Genomic DNA, 18,640 nt, shown 5'->3' with positions numbered 1-18,640 from the left:
AGTTTATTTATTTTCCTTTTTGGTGGAACTCTAGCTGATTTGTTCCTAGTCTGGAGAGGCTAAGACTAGATGCGCTTCCTGTTTTGCAAGTTGATTATAGCTAGTTTAGCTCAGACCCTGGATCTTCTCTCTTTTTGGTTTAAAGCTTGGTATTCACGTATGGGATGCCTTTGATTGCAACACAGTCTTCAACCATTTTAAACCCTGTAGCATTAGCTTGTGGAATTGAGCTGAAATGGAGACCAGCTACAGTGAGAGTTGGTTGATGAACATTCTCTGAAAGCCCTTTGATAGCACTGTACCATTTTTTAAAAGTTTGCTATATATTTCAAAGATCCCAATTCGGGATATTTTAAAAGAAATTTGAAACCTATTTTTAAGGTTGTTGCTTGCAGCACCTCAATGAATTTATTTGTTGTCACATGTACTGAAGTACAGTGAAAAGCTTTGCTTACCAGCGGTTCAAGTAAATCATAGTCAGCAAGGATGTGCAGAATATAAGATATACACAGAAGCATAAAAGTAACATTTCACAGGTGTACGCAGGTGCACAAGAGACATCAGCCTTAGAAAGATACTTGCAGAATTACATTTTGTTTTGCTCAAAAACTGCATGAATCCATGTAAGATTCTGTAAATCTGTTTTTTAGATTAGAATCAGTCTGAACATTGTGGCACAGACAGTCTCACATAGGGCACCTCACACCTTAACTGTATTATCAGTGCTGACACCAATTGTTAAAGTTCACTTGAGAATGTAACTTGAAAAAAGTTCTGCAATTTACAGATGTGAAAGAACTGAAACCAGCATGTCCATTCTAAAAGATGAGAGACTTAACAAACAATCCAGGTCTTTTTCAATATATAATTTCAGTTTCATTACACTGTAAACTTTTGCTATAAATTCTGTGTCTTAGGATTTTATACTCCACAACCACCTGATGAAGAAGCAGCACTCCGAAAGTTACTGCTTCCAAGTAAACCTGTTGGACTATAATCTGGTGTTGTGTGATATTTAACATTGTACACCCCAGTCCAACAAAGCATTATTTGAGGCTAGACAGTCCGTTCAGTAGTCTAGTCTAATAATGGCCAGAAGGAAGCTGTCCCTGAACCTACTGTTGCAAGTATTTAAGCTTCTGTATCTTCGACCTGATGGAAGGGATTGTCAGAGATCACTACAACTAGGGTGGTGCCACCTGCACTAGGGTGTGAAGAGTCTTTTGATGTTGACAGTATTTCAGCGGCAGCGAGCAATGTAAATGGAGTCCAAGGATGGAAGGTTGGATCTCGTGATGGCTTGGGCTATGCACACCACCACCACCTGTAGTTTCCTGGGCAGAGCAGTTGCCATATCAGGCTGTTAAGCACCTGGACAATATGCTTTCAATTGTGCATCTGTAGAAGTTGGTGAGAGTCCTTATGGACATGGCAAATTTCCTGAGCTGCCTGAGGAAGAAGAGGCATTGTTGTACCTTCTTGACTGTCGCAATGACATGGGAAGACCAGGACAGGTCCTCTGTTATCGTCAGTCCGAGGAAGTAGGCGCTCTCCCAGCTTTCCACCTCAGTTCCGTTGATGTAGATGGGGGCGTGTTCTCCGCCTTTCTTGCTAAAGTCAATGATCAGTTGTTTAATTTTGCCAATGTTGGCAAAATTCTCATTGCACCACCTCATTAAACCCTCAATCTCCCAACTGTTTTTTGACTTGTCGTTGTTAGACATCCAGCCTACTACGGTGGTGTCATCAGCGAACTTATGGCATTCGTTCAGAATTTGGCAACACAGTCGTGGGTGAACGGAGAGTACGGTAGAGGGCTGAGAACATATTCTTGGGGGGGCTCCAGTGTTGAGTGTTATTGTGGAGGAGGTGTAGTTACCTATCTTCCGTGTGTCGGAAAGCTAAGGATCCAGTTACAGAGGGTGGAGCTGAGACCAAGGTCTCGGAGGTTTGAGATCAGTCTGGAGGGGATAATACTGTTGAAGACAGAGCTGTAGTTAGTGAGCAGGAATCTGAAGTAGGTGTCCTTGTCCAGATGCTCCAGAGATGAATGCAGGACTAGGTATATGGCATCCACTGTGAACTTGTTATGCTGGTTGACAAGTTGTAGGAGATCAAGGTAGGCTGGGAGTCCGGAGTTGATATTGGCCATGACCAGCTTCTCAAAGCACTTCATGATTAATGAGGTCAGAGCCCCTGGGTGGCAGACATTAAGGCACAGGCCATGTACTTCCTTAGGTATGGAGATGATGGTGGTCTGCTTAAAGCAGGTGGGGACTGAGGCTTGTCACAGGGGCAGTTTGAAGTTGTCACTGAAACCTCCACTAGTTAGTCCACACGGGATCTGAGTGCTTGACTGGGGATACCGGCCAGGTCTGTCGCTTTCCTTGGGTTGACTCCCAGGAAGACCAAACTATCGTCTGCAGCGATGACCGAGGGAACAGGTGTGTGCAGGGTTGTCAGGGGAGGTGGCATTGCACTGTTGGCATTCTGCTCAAACTGAGCATAGAAACCATTGAGTACATCAGAGTGTTTATATCTTTGCCGCTATCTTGCTTTGCTTCATTTTGTATCCGGTAATGTTGTTTCAGCCTCCCTATCAGCAGTGGGAGTCTGTTTTGCAAGTGTTTAGAAGCACATAAGCATCTTTTTGCACTGGCATTAAATTATTAAAACAAGCTACACCTTCTCCACGGTGACAAGCAAAGAGATGCACCACAGACTCAATTGACATTCAAACCAGGATCAAACATGGCCGTGTTATCCCACTGACTGGCGTCTTAGATCTTTCTTGTTACAATGCTGCATCTCAGCTTCAGGCTTTCTACTGGAATAGAGCTAATCTGTGATGTAAACAGAAACCTGTTCAATCTCCACTATTTGAAGGTCAGATCTAAGATCATCTCCTGTTATTGAATTACAGTATGCAGGTGATATTTAGGTCTACACACACTAAGGCCATGCTCCAAACCATTGTCAACAACTTTGCTCAGGCATACAAGAGTACAGGTCTTGTATTAAATATTCATAAGATGAAGGTCCTCTTTGAACATACCAATCCACACCGCCCCCAGTTATCAAAATCCTAAACAAGAACTTGGGTATTGTGGACCAATTTCCATACCTCGGCAACCAGCTGTCGTTGCCAATGAGGTGTAACACTGGATTTGGTGTGCCAGCCTTTGGTTGCCTGAGGCAGAGCGTTTGAAGGCTACAACATCAAATATGGCACCCAGCAAATTTTCTATGGAATATTAATGATATCGAACTTTCTATATGGCTCAGATACATGGGGTGTGTACAGTAGGCACCTCAAAACCCTAGCAAAGTACCACCAAAGCTGTCAGTGCAAGATGCTGTAACACCATTGGCAGAATAGGTGTATCAGTGTTGGTGTTCTCGCTCATGTCAACATTGACCATTCTCAAGCGGCTCTGTCATATTGTCCAAATGCCCGACAGGAGTTTATCAAACCGGTGCTCTATTCGGAGCTGAAACGCAGCAAGTGACCCCCATGACTGCAGAGGAATTGCTTCAAAAGCACCCTCAAAGTCCCCTTGACAAATTGCAATATCCTCATTGACACCTGTGAAACCCTGACCCAGACAGTCCAAAGTGGAGGGAAAGCATCTGCAAAAGATCTGTACATCTTCCGTCTCGCAGTAAGGTCAAAAGAAAGGAGCTTGTGGCATCCTGCCGTGCCATTTCCCCAACCAGTGCCTACTCTACCTGGGACAGAGGTTGTTGGTTATGCATTAGACTCTTCAGTCACCTGAGAATTCATTTTTAGTATAAAGCAATCATCCTTGACTCTGAGGGGGGACTGTCTTAGAAGAATGAATGACAGTATAGATGTTTCACCTGTTTGCAGGATAATTGCCTCCACTACAAACCAGACCACTGCTAACTTCGTGCCTTACTAAATTGTTGCTTTACTTGTGCAAGAGAATAAATATTAGAATCGAATCATGCAGTGCGGCTTGGAGCCTTTTAATCCCACGCTGGCTCTTTCAAAAGGCTATCCAGTTAGGTTCCTTCCCTCCTCTCGCCTTGTAAATTCTTCCTTTTTAAATATGCCCAATTTCCTTTTTTAAGTTGTAATTGAATCTAACTTCATCCACCTTTTATGAAGTATATTCCAAACAATATGCTACTTGTGCTAAATTCATCTCTCTCCTCAATTTTTTTCATTAGTTGTCTGATTACCAACATTTTCCCTCCATGCAAAGTTTTCATGATTGTGAATAAGTTTACAAAATCCCCCTTTCACTTCCTCTATTCTCAGGAAAAGGTATCCCAGCCTCTGACAGAACTAACACCCCTCACCTCTTAAGATATCACTGCTCCATTGTGTATTGTTTAGTACCTGTAATATACAGATATGCTGTCATAAATGTAAGGTAACCACAAATGATTCCAGCATAGTAATCATAAACTTATTTACCTAAAATGGAATGAGAATGTGAAAGTTGTCATCACCTGGAGTAGTTGCTGCTAATAGTGTGGATGTATTTAAAGGTGGCTTAGATCAGAACTGGGAGATGTCTGCTGGCACACTGGTCGGTGTCTCTGCCTCTGAGCCAGAAACTCAGGGTTCAAATGCTATTTCAGAATCTGATGGCTGTGGAAGGTGTGTTCAGGATGTGACCAGACAGATTGATTCTATTGTATCTCTTTCATGTGGTAAAATTGGGAATGTCTCTTGGTCAGCATGGTGTGGGAAGGGAACTGAAGATGATAATTACATGATAGAGAAAGAGCAAAAGGGTTTGTTGATGGTATATTCTGTGTAGAATGTAAATAAGGTTTGTGTGGCGAGTAGGAAGCATTCAGATATGCATTTTCTCCCACATCTTCCCATGTCCTCTTATCGAACCATACCCCACCTTTTGCCACTGTCTCCCTTAAAGGTGACAGTAGAGAGGACTCAGGTTGAAATCATTGAGGAGAAAGTGAGGTCTGCAGATGCTGGAGATCAGAGTTGGAAATGTGTTGCTGGAAAAGCGCAGCAGGTCAGGCAGCATCCAGGGAACAGGAGAATCGACGTTTCGGGCATAAGCCCTTCTTCAGGAACCTGAAGAAGGGCTTATGTCCGAAACGTCGATTCTCCTGTTCCCTGGATGCTGCCTGACCTGCGCTTTTCCAGCAACACATTTCCAGCTCAGGTTGAAATCAGTTTCGCTGTACTAGTGCCAGATGGCTGCCTAGGACTTAAATCTTTCCCCCTCGGTCCCTATTTTCTCTTCGCATCCTAACTGCTATGTAGCCAAATGTTGCACATGTTCATATTACTGAAGAAATTACACAGGCGATGTTTACATTTCCATCACGTCCAAGTCAAAATCCAGTAAATGTTTGTCTTTCTCTCAAAATGAAGTTTATTTAGGTAAGCAATAGCCAAGGTTTTGTTGTCTGATCTCATTGTTTTCCATCAGCATGTTCAGGTTGGTCTGTGCCAGATGTGAGATGGGTTTTTTTCATTTGAGGGCTGGCTGTTTTTTCCTTGTGTTGTGAGTAACGTCGAAAGATTTTCACAGAAATCACTGTTTTGCTTCGAGCTCCCACTTCCTGTTCAGCACACAAATTTGCTGGAACACTGATGTACTTTTTATTTTAAGCTTCTCTCTGTAAATTCTGCCATTGGCAGACTGTACCAGCCCCTCCATAACGTCACTGACATCTGCTGACTAATCGCATTTTTAAAAAATATGTCGTCCTACTTTTATCCCTAGAGTAAAAACAAGTTCAGGAAATAATACGTAGCGAGAATGAGTACACAGGTTTTGGATCCCTTGTGTTTATTGTCACTTTCCGTCCTGTTAGTAGGATTAAGATTAAACTTGTTAATGCCAGTAATACACAACACAAATATTAAATGTAATAACTGCAGGTGGTCATTTTACGCTGATTGTGAAACAAGAAATTAAGCTATCATCGAACTAAGGTTCTAGTTCAATTGCAGCATTCAGCAGGTTATCCAGGTTTTTGGGTGTTGTGATTAGGATCTCAATTCATTTTTTAAAAAAACATTTTCACCAGAGGCATGCTCATAATTTTGAAAAGTGAAAGCATTTAGTGTTTCCATATCTGCTGCATTTTATAGTATTTTGTTTTTCTAATCTGATGTCCTCTCTTCTGACTCTAATAGCTGTAGTTTCACAGGTACCAGCTGAATTGCACCATCCAAAGATATTTAAGTACAATGTGTAAGAATGTGCCATTAAATCATAATACTTGTTGGATATCTGGTGCAGTCACAATGAGCTAAATAGCCTCTGTGTGCACACAACACTTCTGTGATTCTGAGATCTCACCATTCACGTTGTTAGCAGGCCAAACAACCAAATGTTGGTAGTATCCTGGTTATCTTTTGGAACCATAACCATGTTCATAGATCAGCTTCAGAATTTAGATTAGATTCCTTACAGTGAAGAAAGAGGCCCTTCAGCCCAACCAATCCACACCAACCCTCCGAAGAGTAACCCACACAGACCCATTTCCCTCTGACTAATGCACCTAACTTTATGGGCAATTTATCATGGCCAATGAACCTGCCCTGAACATCTTTGGATTGTGGGAGGAAACCCATGCAGACACTGGGAGAATGTGCAAACTCTGTACAGACAGTCGCCCAAGGCTGGAATCGAACCTGGGTCCCTGACGCTGTGAGGCAGCAGTGCTAACCACTGAGCCACCGTACTGCCCCTTTGAAACTTATTTTTTTCTAAATTGTGAAAATAAAAATCAGATCTACGCTAAAATGTTCCTGAAGTTATTGAGGTTTGTCATTAAAACTCAACCAAGTTGTCTGATAGTTTTTGACATGATCCAGTTGATTGCTCCTGCCCTAAATCGATCCACCCCCTTGCTCGAGAGTAACAAGTGTGGTTTTAACTGTTCTTTGCCTGTATGGGTAAGAAGAGAGGAATGAGGACATGACTAGTTGCAAGTTGTTTTATTCCAGTTTTCCACAGTACATACTAGTATTGGCTGGTCTCCAACCGGAGCACCAGCAACCAGAGTGACCCAAAGAAATTGGGCTAGGGTCCTGAAGTAATTTGATGCTGCTGCCATTATCATTATTGTAGACTGGAAATCATGTGTATATTTAATTCTTTTTATCCAAATCTTAGACGTCACCAGCTTCTTCAACCGTTACGAAGCAACTCCGCATTAAGGCTTCTCAGTCAGTGGGCGACATCCTCAGCACCATCCCTCAGCCACCAGAGTCACGGGGCAGGCACCTCTCTGTTGGTGAGTACCAGACCTTCAACAGTTGGAAAAAATATTAACTAGTTCCTACAGTATAGGTGATGCAATAAAAATAGGCCGTGTCACTACAGAATTTGTAGAAACATTTATAGAAACCCAGAAGCCAGGGTTTATTTCTTTAACCATTTTAGATCTATTTCCAAACAAGTTAAGTAGAGTGCATTATGGGTTTAGACTTAACAAATTGGAATCTTGATTTTTGGTGGTGCTGCCAATGTTTGAACAAGATTAGATCTTAAACTAAGTTTTGAAATGACTTTTAAAATGTTATAAAACCTGCAGGCAAAGTCTGGGAATTGGATATTTTAATGTTGCTTTGCCATATACCTCATTGGTTATGTTGATGTGACTATTCCTAACGTATGGGTGTCATATGTCTGTGAACTAGGTAGTCCCATTTCAAGCATGAGTGCCTGGAACAGCAAAATTCAAATTCCGTTTTCTAAACCTCCCTTTAAAACTTAGATATATGTCTGCATATACATTTTTAAAGACAATGTCTGTCCCTGTCTTAGACCAGGTAAAAGAAGGCAGAACTATTCACAAACGGGCCCTTGCTCTATAAAGGTTTCTTCATTCAAAGTAAACAGTTGAGTCTGGACCATTTCGATCATGTGTAACTCATCATCCAGTTTCAAAATCCAAGAGCTTTTTGAGCTCTTACCTGAATTGTTTCATTCTAACATTGACTATATATAGACATTTTATGGGAATGTGGCAAAGCTGTTGCAGGTGGAGTGTGAAATACTCAAGATTGTGCCAACACATGATGCCTTTTTAAACTAGTCTTTTGCCTCTACATTGTCCATAGACCTCTATTCCCTGCCTATATGCATACTTATTAAGTTGGCTTTTAAACATTGTTATTGTATCCATCTCCACCGTTTCCTTTGGCAGTATATTCCAGACACTTGCCACCCTCTGTAAAAACAAAAATAAAACTTGCCTCTCACATCTCCTTTAAACTTGCCCCTTTTTACTTTAAACCTCTGTACCATGATATTTGACATTTCTACCCTGGGGAAAAGACTCCAACTATCCATGTCTCTCATAATTTTGTAAACTTCTCAGGTCACCCCTCATCCTATGACACTTCAGTGAAAATAGACCAGATGTGTCAAATCTCTTCTCCAATACCCTCCAATTTGCCAGCAATGTCCTGGCAAACCGTTTCTACACCCTTTCCAAAGCTTCCATGTCATTCTGGTAGTGTGGCAATCGGAATTGAACACACAATTCAAAATGTGACTGAACTGAAGCCGTATACAGCTGCAACATGATTTGCCAACTTTTATATTCTGTGCCCCAGCCAATGAAGACAATCATGCAATATGCCTTCTTGACCACCTTATCCACTTGTGTTGCCACTATCTGGGAATTGTTAGCCTGTATGCCCAGGTCCCTCTGTTTGTGATGCTCTTGAGGGTTCTGCCATTTATTGTATACTTACATCCTGCATTAGATCTTCCAAAATACATTGCCCCTTATTTGTCTGGATTAAACTCATTTGCCATTTTTCCACTCAAGGCATCAGCTGATCTGTATCCTCTGGCAATCTTCCACACTCCCTGCAGTTCCTCAATCTTTGTGTCATAGAATTGTAGAATCTCTATAGTGTAGACCTTATCGATTCCACACCGAACCTCCAAAGAACATCCCACCCAGACCCACCCGTGTAATCCTGCATTTCCCATGGCTAATCCACCAAATCTGCACAACTTTTGGACTGTGGGAGGAAACAGGAACATCCGCAGGAAGAGAATGTACAGACCCCACAGAGACAGTTGCCTGAAGGTGGAATCAAACATGGGTCCCTGACTTTGAGGCAGCAGTGCTAACCACAGCCACCATCCCATCTGCAATCTAACTAATCAGACCACCTACATTCTCCTCCAAGTTACTTACCCTGTAGAAAACCACTAGTCACAGACCTTCAGTCAGAAAATCACCCTTCCACCACTGTTCTGTCTTTTATGTCAAATCCAGTTCTGTAACCATCTTAGCAGCTCACCATGGATCCTGTGTGACTTCACCTTTTGTATCAGCCTGCCATGAGGGACCTTGTCAAAGGCCTTATTGAAGTCCATATGGACGACGTCTACCTCTCTGTCGTCATCAATCATTTTTGTCACTTCCTTAAAAAACTCAATCAAGTTTGTGAGGCAAGACCTTCCCTGTATAAAGACATGCTGCTTATCACAAGTAAGTCCATATTAATTCCAAATGTGAGAAAATCCTATCCCTAAGAATCTTCTCCATTAATTTCCCGGCCACTGACATAAGGTTCATCAGTCTGTAATTTCCCAGATTATCCCTGTTGCCCCTCTTAAAGGATCAATGTTGTCTATTCGCGGGTTCTCTGGGAACCCTCCTGTGACTAAAGAGGATACAAAGATTTTGTAGAAGACCCCAGCAGTTTCCTAACTTACCACCCTCAGTATTTTGAGGTAGATTCTGTTAGGTCCTGGGACTTATCAACCTTAACATTAACCTTAATCTGTTAGAATTCTCTGAGGAGGTAACGAGCAGGTTATGAGACGTTATCTATCTGGACTTCCAGAAGACCTTTGGTAAGATGCTGCACAGGAGGCTGCTGAATAAGATAAGGGCCCATGTGTTAGAGGCCATGTACTAGCAAGAATAGAAGTTTGGTTGTCTGGCAGAAGGCAGAGAGTGGGGATAAAATGTTCCTTTTCAGGATTGCAGTAGGTGACAAGTGCAAGTGGTGTTCCTCAAGGCTGTGTGTTGGGATCATAACCTTTCATTTTATACCTTAATGATCTGGATAAAGGAGCTGAGAGCACTCTGGCTAAGTTTGCAAATGATTCAAAGATAAGTGGAGGGGCAGGTTATATTGATGAGATAGGGAGGATTAGACAGGTTAGAAGAGTGTGCAAAGAAGTGGCAGATGAAATACAACTTGGGAAAGTGTGAGGTCATGTGCTTTGGTAGGAAGAATAGAGGAATGGACTACTTTCTAAATGGGGAGAAAATTCAGAAGTCTGAAGTGCAAAGGCACTTGGGAAGTCCTAGTCCAGGTTTTTCTTAAGATAAACATGCAGGTTGAATTGGTTTTAGGAAGGCAAATACAATATTGTCATTCATTTTGAGAGGACTAGAATGTAAAAGCAGGGATGGACTTCTGAGGCTTTATAAGGCTCTGGTCAGACCACATTTAGAACATTGTGAGCAATTTTGGGCCTCATATCTCCGGAAAGATTAGATGATTAGATTAGATTAGATTACTTACAGTGTAGAAACAGGCCCTTCGGCCTAACAAGTCCACACCGCCCCGCCGAAGCGCAACCCACCCATACCCCTACCTTTACCCCTTACCTAACACTACGGGCAATTTAGCATGGCCAATTCACCTGGCCTGCACATCTTTGAACTGTGGGAGGAAACCAGAGCACCCGGAGGAAACCCACGCAGACACGGGGAGAATGTGCAAACTCCACACAGTCAGCCGCCTGAGTCGGGAATTGAACCCAGATCTCTGGCGCTGTGAGGCAGCAGTGCTAACCGCTGTGCCACCGTGCCGCCCACAAATATTGGCCCTGGAGCAGATCCGGAGCAGGTTGACAAGAATGATCCCAGGAATGAGAGGCTTAACATATGAAGAAGGTTTGAGGACTCTGGGATTATACTTGGCGGAGTTCAGAAAGATTAGGGGGATCTGATTGGAACTTACAGAATACTGAACGGCCTGGACAGGGTGGATGTGGGGAGGATGTTTCCATTGGCAGGAGAGACTAGGACCCGAGAGCAAGCCTTAGAGGAAGGGGAAGACCAGAGATAAGCAGAAATGTCTTGAGCCAGAGAGTGGGGAATCTGTGGAATTCATCCACAGAAGGTTGTGGAGGCCAGGTGATTGAGCATATTTAAAACAGATCGATAAGTTTGTGATTGCCAAGGGGATCAAAGGAAAATGGGGTTGAAAAACCTATCAACCAATGGCTGCGCAGACTCGATGGGCCGAATGACCTAATTTCTGCTCTAATGTCTTTTCATGAAAACAAACCTTCCAGCTCAATGAGCAAACCTAAATCCACATTTCATGATCCCATTTTTCCCTCCTAATTGCTGGTTTGAGTTCTTTTCTGCTAGTCCTCCAGTGTTTATTAAGCACTTTTCTGTTTTTATTTCTTATTATCTCTGCATCTTTCAGATTGAGCTTCTGAATCTCAGACCCCAGATAATTTCTCTTCCTTCTGTAATCCCAGGGCATTTAGTCAATTCTGTTTTCAGTTACCACTGTTGTGGGTAGATAACATCGCTCAGACCTAAGGCTCTCTGGGATTATTTGGTCTAGGAATATCCTAGTTGATGCCTTTATCCACTCAGAGAAACTAACCAACAAATTGTTTTAATATTCTAAAACTTAAATCATTTGCCTTTGTGGCATGAATGTCAATAAAACGTTTTCTTTGTTGGCAGGGTTGCTTTTTTTTATTTTTTCTGAATTCATTACTGGGCTATGGACATCACTGGCAATACATTGCCTGCCCCAGATTAATTTGATCTTTAGGTAAGATTCTATCCCTTTTGGATTTGGGGTTGTATGTAAGGCAGACCAGATAAGGTCAGCCGATTTCTTCCCATAAAAATAGAAATAGGAGTATGCCATTGGGGCCCTCAAGCCATCTCTACCATTCAATAAAATCATGGCGAATATGGCATAGAACAGTACAGCACAGTACAGACCCTTTGGCCCTCGATGTTGTACTGGCCTTTTATCCTACTCTAAGATCAGATGAACCTACATGCCCTTCATTGTACTATCTTCCATGTACCTATTCAAGAGTTACTTAAATGTCCCTGATGTATCTGATTCTACTACCACTGTCGGCAGTGCATTCCACACAGCCACCACTCTCTGTGTAACAAACCTGCCTCCAACATCTCCCTTAAACCTCCCTCCTATTACCTTAAAATGATGCCCCCTCGTGATAGACATTTCTGCCATGGGAAAAAAGTCTCTTGCTATCTACTCTGTCCATGCCTCTCAACATCTTGTACACTTCTATCAAATCACCACTCATCCTCCTTTGCTCCAAAGAGAAGAACCCTAGCTCCCTCAACCTTTCTCCAGTCCAGGCAGCAACGTGGTAAATCTCCTCTGCACAGTCTCTAAAGCTTCCACATCCTTCCTATAATGAGGCAACCAGAACTGAGCACAATATTCCAAGTGTGATCTAACCAGGGCTTTATAGAGCTGCAGCATAGCATTGCGGCTCTTAAGCTCAATCCCCCTGTTAATGAAAGCCAACACACCATACGCCTTCTTAACAACCCTATCAATTTGGGTGGCAACTTTGAGGGATCCATGGACATGGATCCCAAGATCTCTCTGTTCCTCCACATTGCCAGGAATCCTGTCTTTAACCCTGTATTCTGCATTCAAATTCGACCTTCCAAAGTGAATCACTTCACACTGTTCCAGGTTAAACTCCATCTGCCATTTATCAGCCCAGTTCTGCATCCTGTCAATGTCCCGTTGCAACCTACAACAAACCGCCACACTATCCACAACTCCACCAATCTTTGTGTCATCGGCAAATTTACTAACCCATCCTTCCATTTACTCATCCAGTCATTTATAAAAATCACGAAAAGCAGAGGTGCCAGAACCGATCCCTGCAGAACACCACTGGTCACCAAACTCTAGACTGAATGCTTTCCATCTACCACAACCCTCCATCTTCTGTGGGCCAGCTAATTCTGTATACAGACAGACAGACTTGCCTGTCTCCTATGCCTTCTTACTTTATGAATGAACCTACAGTGGGGAACCTTATCAAACACCTTGCTGAAATCCATGTACGCCACATCCACTGCTCTACCTTCATCAATGTGTTTTGTCACATCCTCAAAGAATTCCGTATGGTTTGTGAGGCATGACCTACCCCTCACAAAGCCATACTGACTATCTCTAATCAAACTATGGTTTTCCAAGTAATCATAAATGCTGTATTTCAGAATCCTCTCTAATATTTTTCCCACCACTTATGTAAGACTGACTGGTCTGTAATTCCCAGGATTCCCTTCTTGATCAAGAGAATAACATTTGCCACCCTCCAATCATCTGGCACTACTCCAGTGGACAGTGAGGATGCAAAGATCATAGCCTGAGGCTCAGCAACTGCTTCCCTCGATTCCTGTATTAACCTAGGCCATATCCCATCTGGCCCAGGATATTTATCTATGCGTAACCATTCCTCGTGCGTTTTCATTCTAACCCTTGATTCCCCAACTGATCAAGAATCTATCTTTTTCAGCCTTCAATGTAAACATCTCTCTGTGGCAAAGAGTTCCCAAGACTTAACATTTTGAGAGAAGAAATTCTTCCTCATTTCAATCTTAATTTGGCATTCCTTTCTTTTGAGTCTATGCCCTCTGATCCTAGATTCTCCCATGAGGGAAACCATCCTCTAAGTCCCCAAAGAATCCTATATGTTTCAATGTGATCACCTCTCATTCTTCTAAATTCCATTGAGTAGAGTCCCATCCTGTTTAGCCTTTACTCATAATATAAACCCTCCATATCAAAGGTGATCCTGCCTCCAATGAAATAATACCTTTCCTTAAATAAGGGAACCGAAAGTGTGTGGTCTCACCAGCAACTTATACAGTTGTACTAGGACCTCCCTATTCTTATACTCCAATCCCCTTAAAATAAGGGCCAATATTCCATGAGCCTTCCTGATTACCTGTTGCATCTGTGTGCGAGATTCTGTTTCGTATAACTCAAGGGGATGTGGTGGCCTAGTGGTATTATCACTGAAATGTTAATCCAGAGACTCCGATAATGTTCTGGGGATCCAGGCCCGAATCCCACCACGGCAGATGGCGGAATTTGAATTCAATCAAGAAAGGAAATCTGGAATTAAGAGTCTGATTGTGACCATAAATCCAGTAACGATTGTCTGAAAAACCCATCTGGTTCACTCATGTCCTTTAGGGAAGGAAATTGCCATCTTTACTTGGTCTGCCCTACATGTGACTTCATACCCACAGCAATGTGGCTGACTCTTAACTGCAATTAGGGATGGGCAATAAATGCTGGCCCAGTCAGTGACGCCCTCAACCCACGAATCAATTTTTAAAAAATTAATATCCCTTTGTGTTGCAGTTCCCTGTAGTTTTTCTCCTTTTAAATAATACTGTTCTTTTGTTCTCCCCTCCAAAATTAACAACTTCACATTTCTCGCATTATACTCCGTTTGCCAACTTTTTACCCATTCACTTAACATTTCAATATCTCTCTGTAAACCAGAAACAAAATCAAAAATTACTGAAAAGCTCAGCAGGTCAGGCAGCATCAGTGGAGAGAAAACCAAACTAAACCGTGTGCAGTTCACCCAGGGTCACTGGGCCCGAAATGTTAACTTTGCCTTCTCTTCACAAATACTGCTAGACCAGCTTTTTCCAGAAATTTCTGTTTTTGCTACTGATTACAAGCAGTTTGTATTTTTTTCTCTAATTTAAACTGTATCCCCCTTGTGACATGCCTTTCCAAATTTGGCTACAGTACATTCACTTCTTTGCTCTAAGTTATTAATATGTATTGTAAGTAGTTGTGGTCCCAGCAGTGATCTCTGTGGAACCCCATTGTCATGGGTCGCCAACCCGAAAAATAACCCTTTATTTCCACAAGTTCTCTACCCAATTGCCAATACTCTATGCAAGCCAATATGGTAATTCATTATCACAGGCTGTTATCTAATGACTTAACCTTTTGTGAAGATGTCTTCTGGGAGACCAATACAACACACCTACTGGATCCTCTCTATCCACTGTGGTTGAGACTTCCTCAAAAATAATAAATTAGTCAGACACTATTTCCTTTTCATGAAGGTTGATCAGATAATGATTTTTCAAATGTGCTGCTATTACTTCCTTATTTACTGATTCCAAAATGTTTCCAACAAATATTTAGCTAATTGGCCTATTGTTACCTATGGGGTCACATTAGCGGTATTCCAATCCTCTGGTGCTTCTCCAACATCCGACAATTTTGGAAAGTTACAACTAATGCATCAACTATCACTGTAGCTACTCTTTTAGGATCCTGGGATGCAAACTATCAGGACCAGGTGATTTATGTACTTACTGTGATGCTACTTAATTTCTTCCCAGTATTCTTCAGTATTAATAGGGTACTTGAAATACATTCCACAATAAAGACTGATGCAAAATATCTGTTTAACTCCTCAGTCATTTCCTTGTTTCTCAAAATTGTCTCCCCAGATTCTTTTTCTGAAGCGTCAATGTTCACTATGACTTGTGTCTTTTTTGTACATTTGAAAAAGCTCTTATTGTCGGTTTTTGTATTATTCACCATTTTGCTCTTGTTTTTTTCCTCTGTTTATTATCTTTCTGCTCGATCCTGAATGTATCTGTCTTAAGGGCTATCAGTGTCTTTGGCTTCCTTTTGTGTTTTTTCTTTCAATTTGATACTCTCCTTAACTTCCTTGATTAGACATGTCTGATTTATCTCTCTTATAATCTTTTTATCCTTACTGGGATTAATTTTTGCAAGAGTCATCAATTATTTCCTTACATGTTTGTCACTGCTTGCTTAATGTCATTCCTGATAATCTATCCCCCCAGTTCACTTTAGCTAACTTTCCTCATTTCATTGTAATTGCTCTTAATAAAGTTAAATACGGAACTACGTGCCTGTCCGCCTAACTTCGTATCATCGTCGAACTTCATCAGAATTCCCCCAGTCCCTTCATCCAGATCATTAATATATAAAGTGAACAGCTGTGGCCCCCAACACTGAACCCTGCAGGACATCACTTGTCACCAGCTGCCATTCTGAAAAAGAACCTTTTATCCCAACTCTCTGCCTTCTATCAGACAGCCAATCCCCAAGCCATGCCTGTAGCTCACTTCTAATACCATGGGCCCTCACCTTACTCAGCAGCCTCCTGTGAGGCACCTTCTCAAAGGTCTTTTGGAAGTCCAGATAGATAACATGCACTGAGTTTCCCTGGTCTAACCTACTTGTTACCTCTTCAAAGATTTATAACAGGTTTGTCAGACTTGACCTCCCCTTACTAAATTCGTGCTGACTTGTTCTAATCTGACCCTGCACGTCCAAGAATTTAGAAATCTCATGCTTAACGATGGATTCTGGAATTTTACCTACAACCGAGGTTAGACTAATCGGCCTATAATTTTCCATCTTTTGTCTTGATCCTTGCACAAGGGAGATACAACAGCGATTTTCCAGTCATCTGGGACTTTACCTGACTCCAGTGAGTTTTGAAGGATCACAACCAACGCCTCCACTATTTCCTCAACCACCTCCCTCAGAACTCTAGGAAGTAGCCATTGGGATCAGGAAATTTATCAATTTTTAGACCTTTTCACTACCATACTCAACTCTGCCCCTTGACTCCCCTTAATTGTTGGGATATTACTCATGTCTTCCACTGTGAAGACTGACACAAAGTACTTAGTAAATTCTTCAGCTATTTCCTTATCTCTCGTCACTCGCCTTTCTGCATCAATTTGGAGCGGCCCAGTTTCTGCTTTTGCCTCTCATTTGTTTCTTATGTATTGAAAGAAACTTCTATCATTTCTAATATTACTAGCTAGCTAGCTTGCCTTCATATTTGATCCTCTCCTTCCTTATTTCTCTCTTTGTTATCCTCTGTTTTGCTTTTGTAGTCTTCCCAATCTTCTGATTTCCCAGTGCTCTTGGCCACTTTATAGGCTCTCTTTTTCTTTGATACATTTCCTGACTTCCTTTGTCAGCCATATTCCTCCCCATCCCACTGCCCCCCCACCCCCCCCCCCCCCCCCCATACCCACACACACACACCTCTGTACTATGTCCTCAATTACACCCAGAAACTCCTGCCATTGTTGCTCTACTGTTTTCCCCACAGTCGATTTTCATCAGTCCCTCTTTCCTGCCCCTCTAATTACCTTTATTTAACTGTAACACCATTACATCTGATTTTGCCTTGTCTCTTTCAAACTGCAGACTGAACTCTACCATATTATGATCACTGCCTCCTAAGAGTTCCCTTACTTTAAGATCTTTTATAAAGTCTGGCTCATTACAGAGCAGTAAGTCCAGAATAGCCTGCTGCCTTGTGGGCTCCATCACAAGCTGTTCCAAAAAGCCATCCTGCAAGCATTCCATTAGTTCCCTTTCTTTGAATGCACCGGCAACATAATTCACCCATTTCATTTGCATACTTAAGTCCCCCACTACTCCTAGTCTTCAATCCATGTTTTTTTAACATCCATCCAAATAGATTCTACATTATCTGAGTCGAGAGTGTAGTGCTGGAAAAGCACAGCAGGTCAGGCAGCATCCAAGGAGCAGGCGAATCGATGTTTCAGGCATAAGCCTTTCATCAGGAATGAAGCTTGTGGGTCAGGGCTGAGAGATAAATGGGAGGGGGTGGGGTTTGGGGCAGTGTAGCTGAGAGAGCGATAGGTGGATGAAGGTGAGGGGGCAGGGCGGGGGGGGAGAGGTGGACCTGGAGGGAGTGGTCTTTTCTGAATGTTGATAGGGGTGTGGAGGGAAATAAATCTCTAGTAGGGTGTTTGAAGGTGGCGGAGGACAATGCGTTGTATGCGGAGGTTGGTGGGGTGGGGGGTGTTCTGTCCTTGTTGCATTGGGAACGGTCGGGTTCAAGGGCGATGGTACGTGAAGTGGAGGAGATGCGCATCGTCAACCACGTGGGAAGGGAATTTGTGATCTTGGAAGGAGGTGGCCATCTGGGACTTTGAGGTAGAATTAGTCATCCTAGGAACAGATGGGGTGGAGGCGGAGGAATTGGGAATAAGGGATGATGTTTTTCCAGGAGGTAGGGTGGGAGGATGTGTCGTCTAGGTAGCTATGGGAGTTGGTAGGCTTGTATTTATATGTCTGTGGTGAGACGGTGATTGAGAGGTTCAGAAGGGGAGGGAGGTTTCCGAGATGGTCCAGGTAAATTTGAGGTTGAGGTGGAAGGTGTTGGTAAAGTTGATGAACTGTTCAATCTTATTGTGGGAGCACGAGGGGACACCGATACAGTCATCGATGTAGCGGAGGAACAGTTGGAGGGTGGTGCCAGTGTAACTGTGGAACTACATCATGTGAGACTAGATTGTCTCTTGCAACTGTCCTTATTTCATCTCTTATTAGTGCTACCCCACCACTTTTCCATCCATCCTGTCTGTCCAAAATGTTAAATATCCTTTTATGTTGAGTTTCCACTTTTAATCCTCATAATCATACTTCTGTAATGGCTATGAGATCATATTCATTCATGTCAATTTGTGCCTTCAGTTTGTCGACCTCCCTCCGAATGCTTCACTGCATCAAGATGCAAAGCCTTTAAGTTTGCTCTATTATTCA

At 42.5% G+C, this 18,640-nt stretch overlaps 1 protein-coding gene across 1 annotated transcript in view; it reads left to right on the top strand.

Moving 5' to 3' along the window:
- The window catches only part of map3k3 (mitogen-activated protein kinase kinase kinase 3), a 158,650-nt gene that overhangs the window by 63,190 nt on the left and 76,820 nt on the right, over positions 1-18,640 (top strand). Inside the window, exon 7 of the mRNA XM_043675368.2 lies at positions 7,134-7,254. Within this exon, the coding sequence (XP_043531303.1) occupies positions 7,134-7,254 (121 nt within the window). The remainder of the gene's footprint in view (positions 1-7,133; positions 7,255-18,640) is intronic.

The sequence above is a fragment of the Chiloscyllium plagiosum genome, unplaced genomic scaffold (assembly GCF_037043375.1).
Source record: "Chiloscyllium plagiosum isolate Xiang-an unplaced genomic scaffold, Cpla_swu_hap1 HiC_scaffold_32, whole genome shotgun sequence".
Taxonomy (NCBI): domain Eukaryota; kingdom Metazoa; phylum Chordata; class Chondrichthyes; order Orectolobiformes; family Hemiscylliidae; genus Chiloscyllium; species Chiloscyllium plagiosum.
This window is presented reverse-complemented; position numbering and strand designations above follow the sequence as displayed.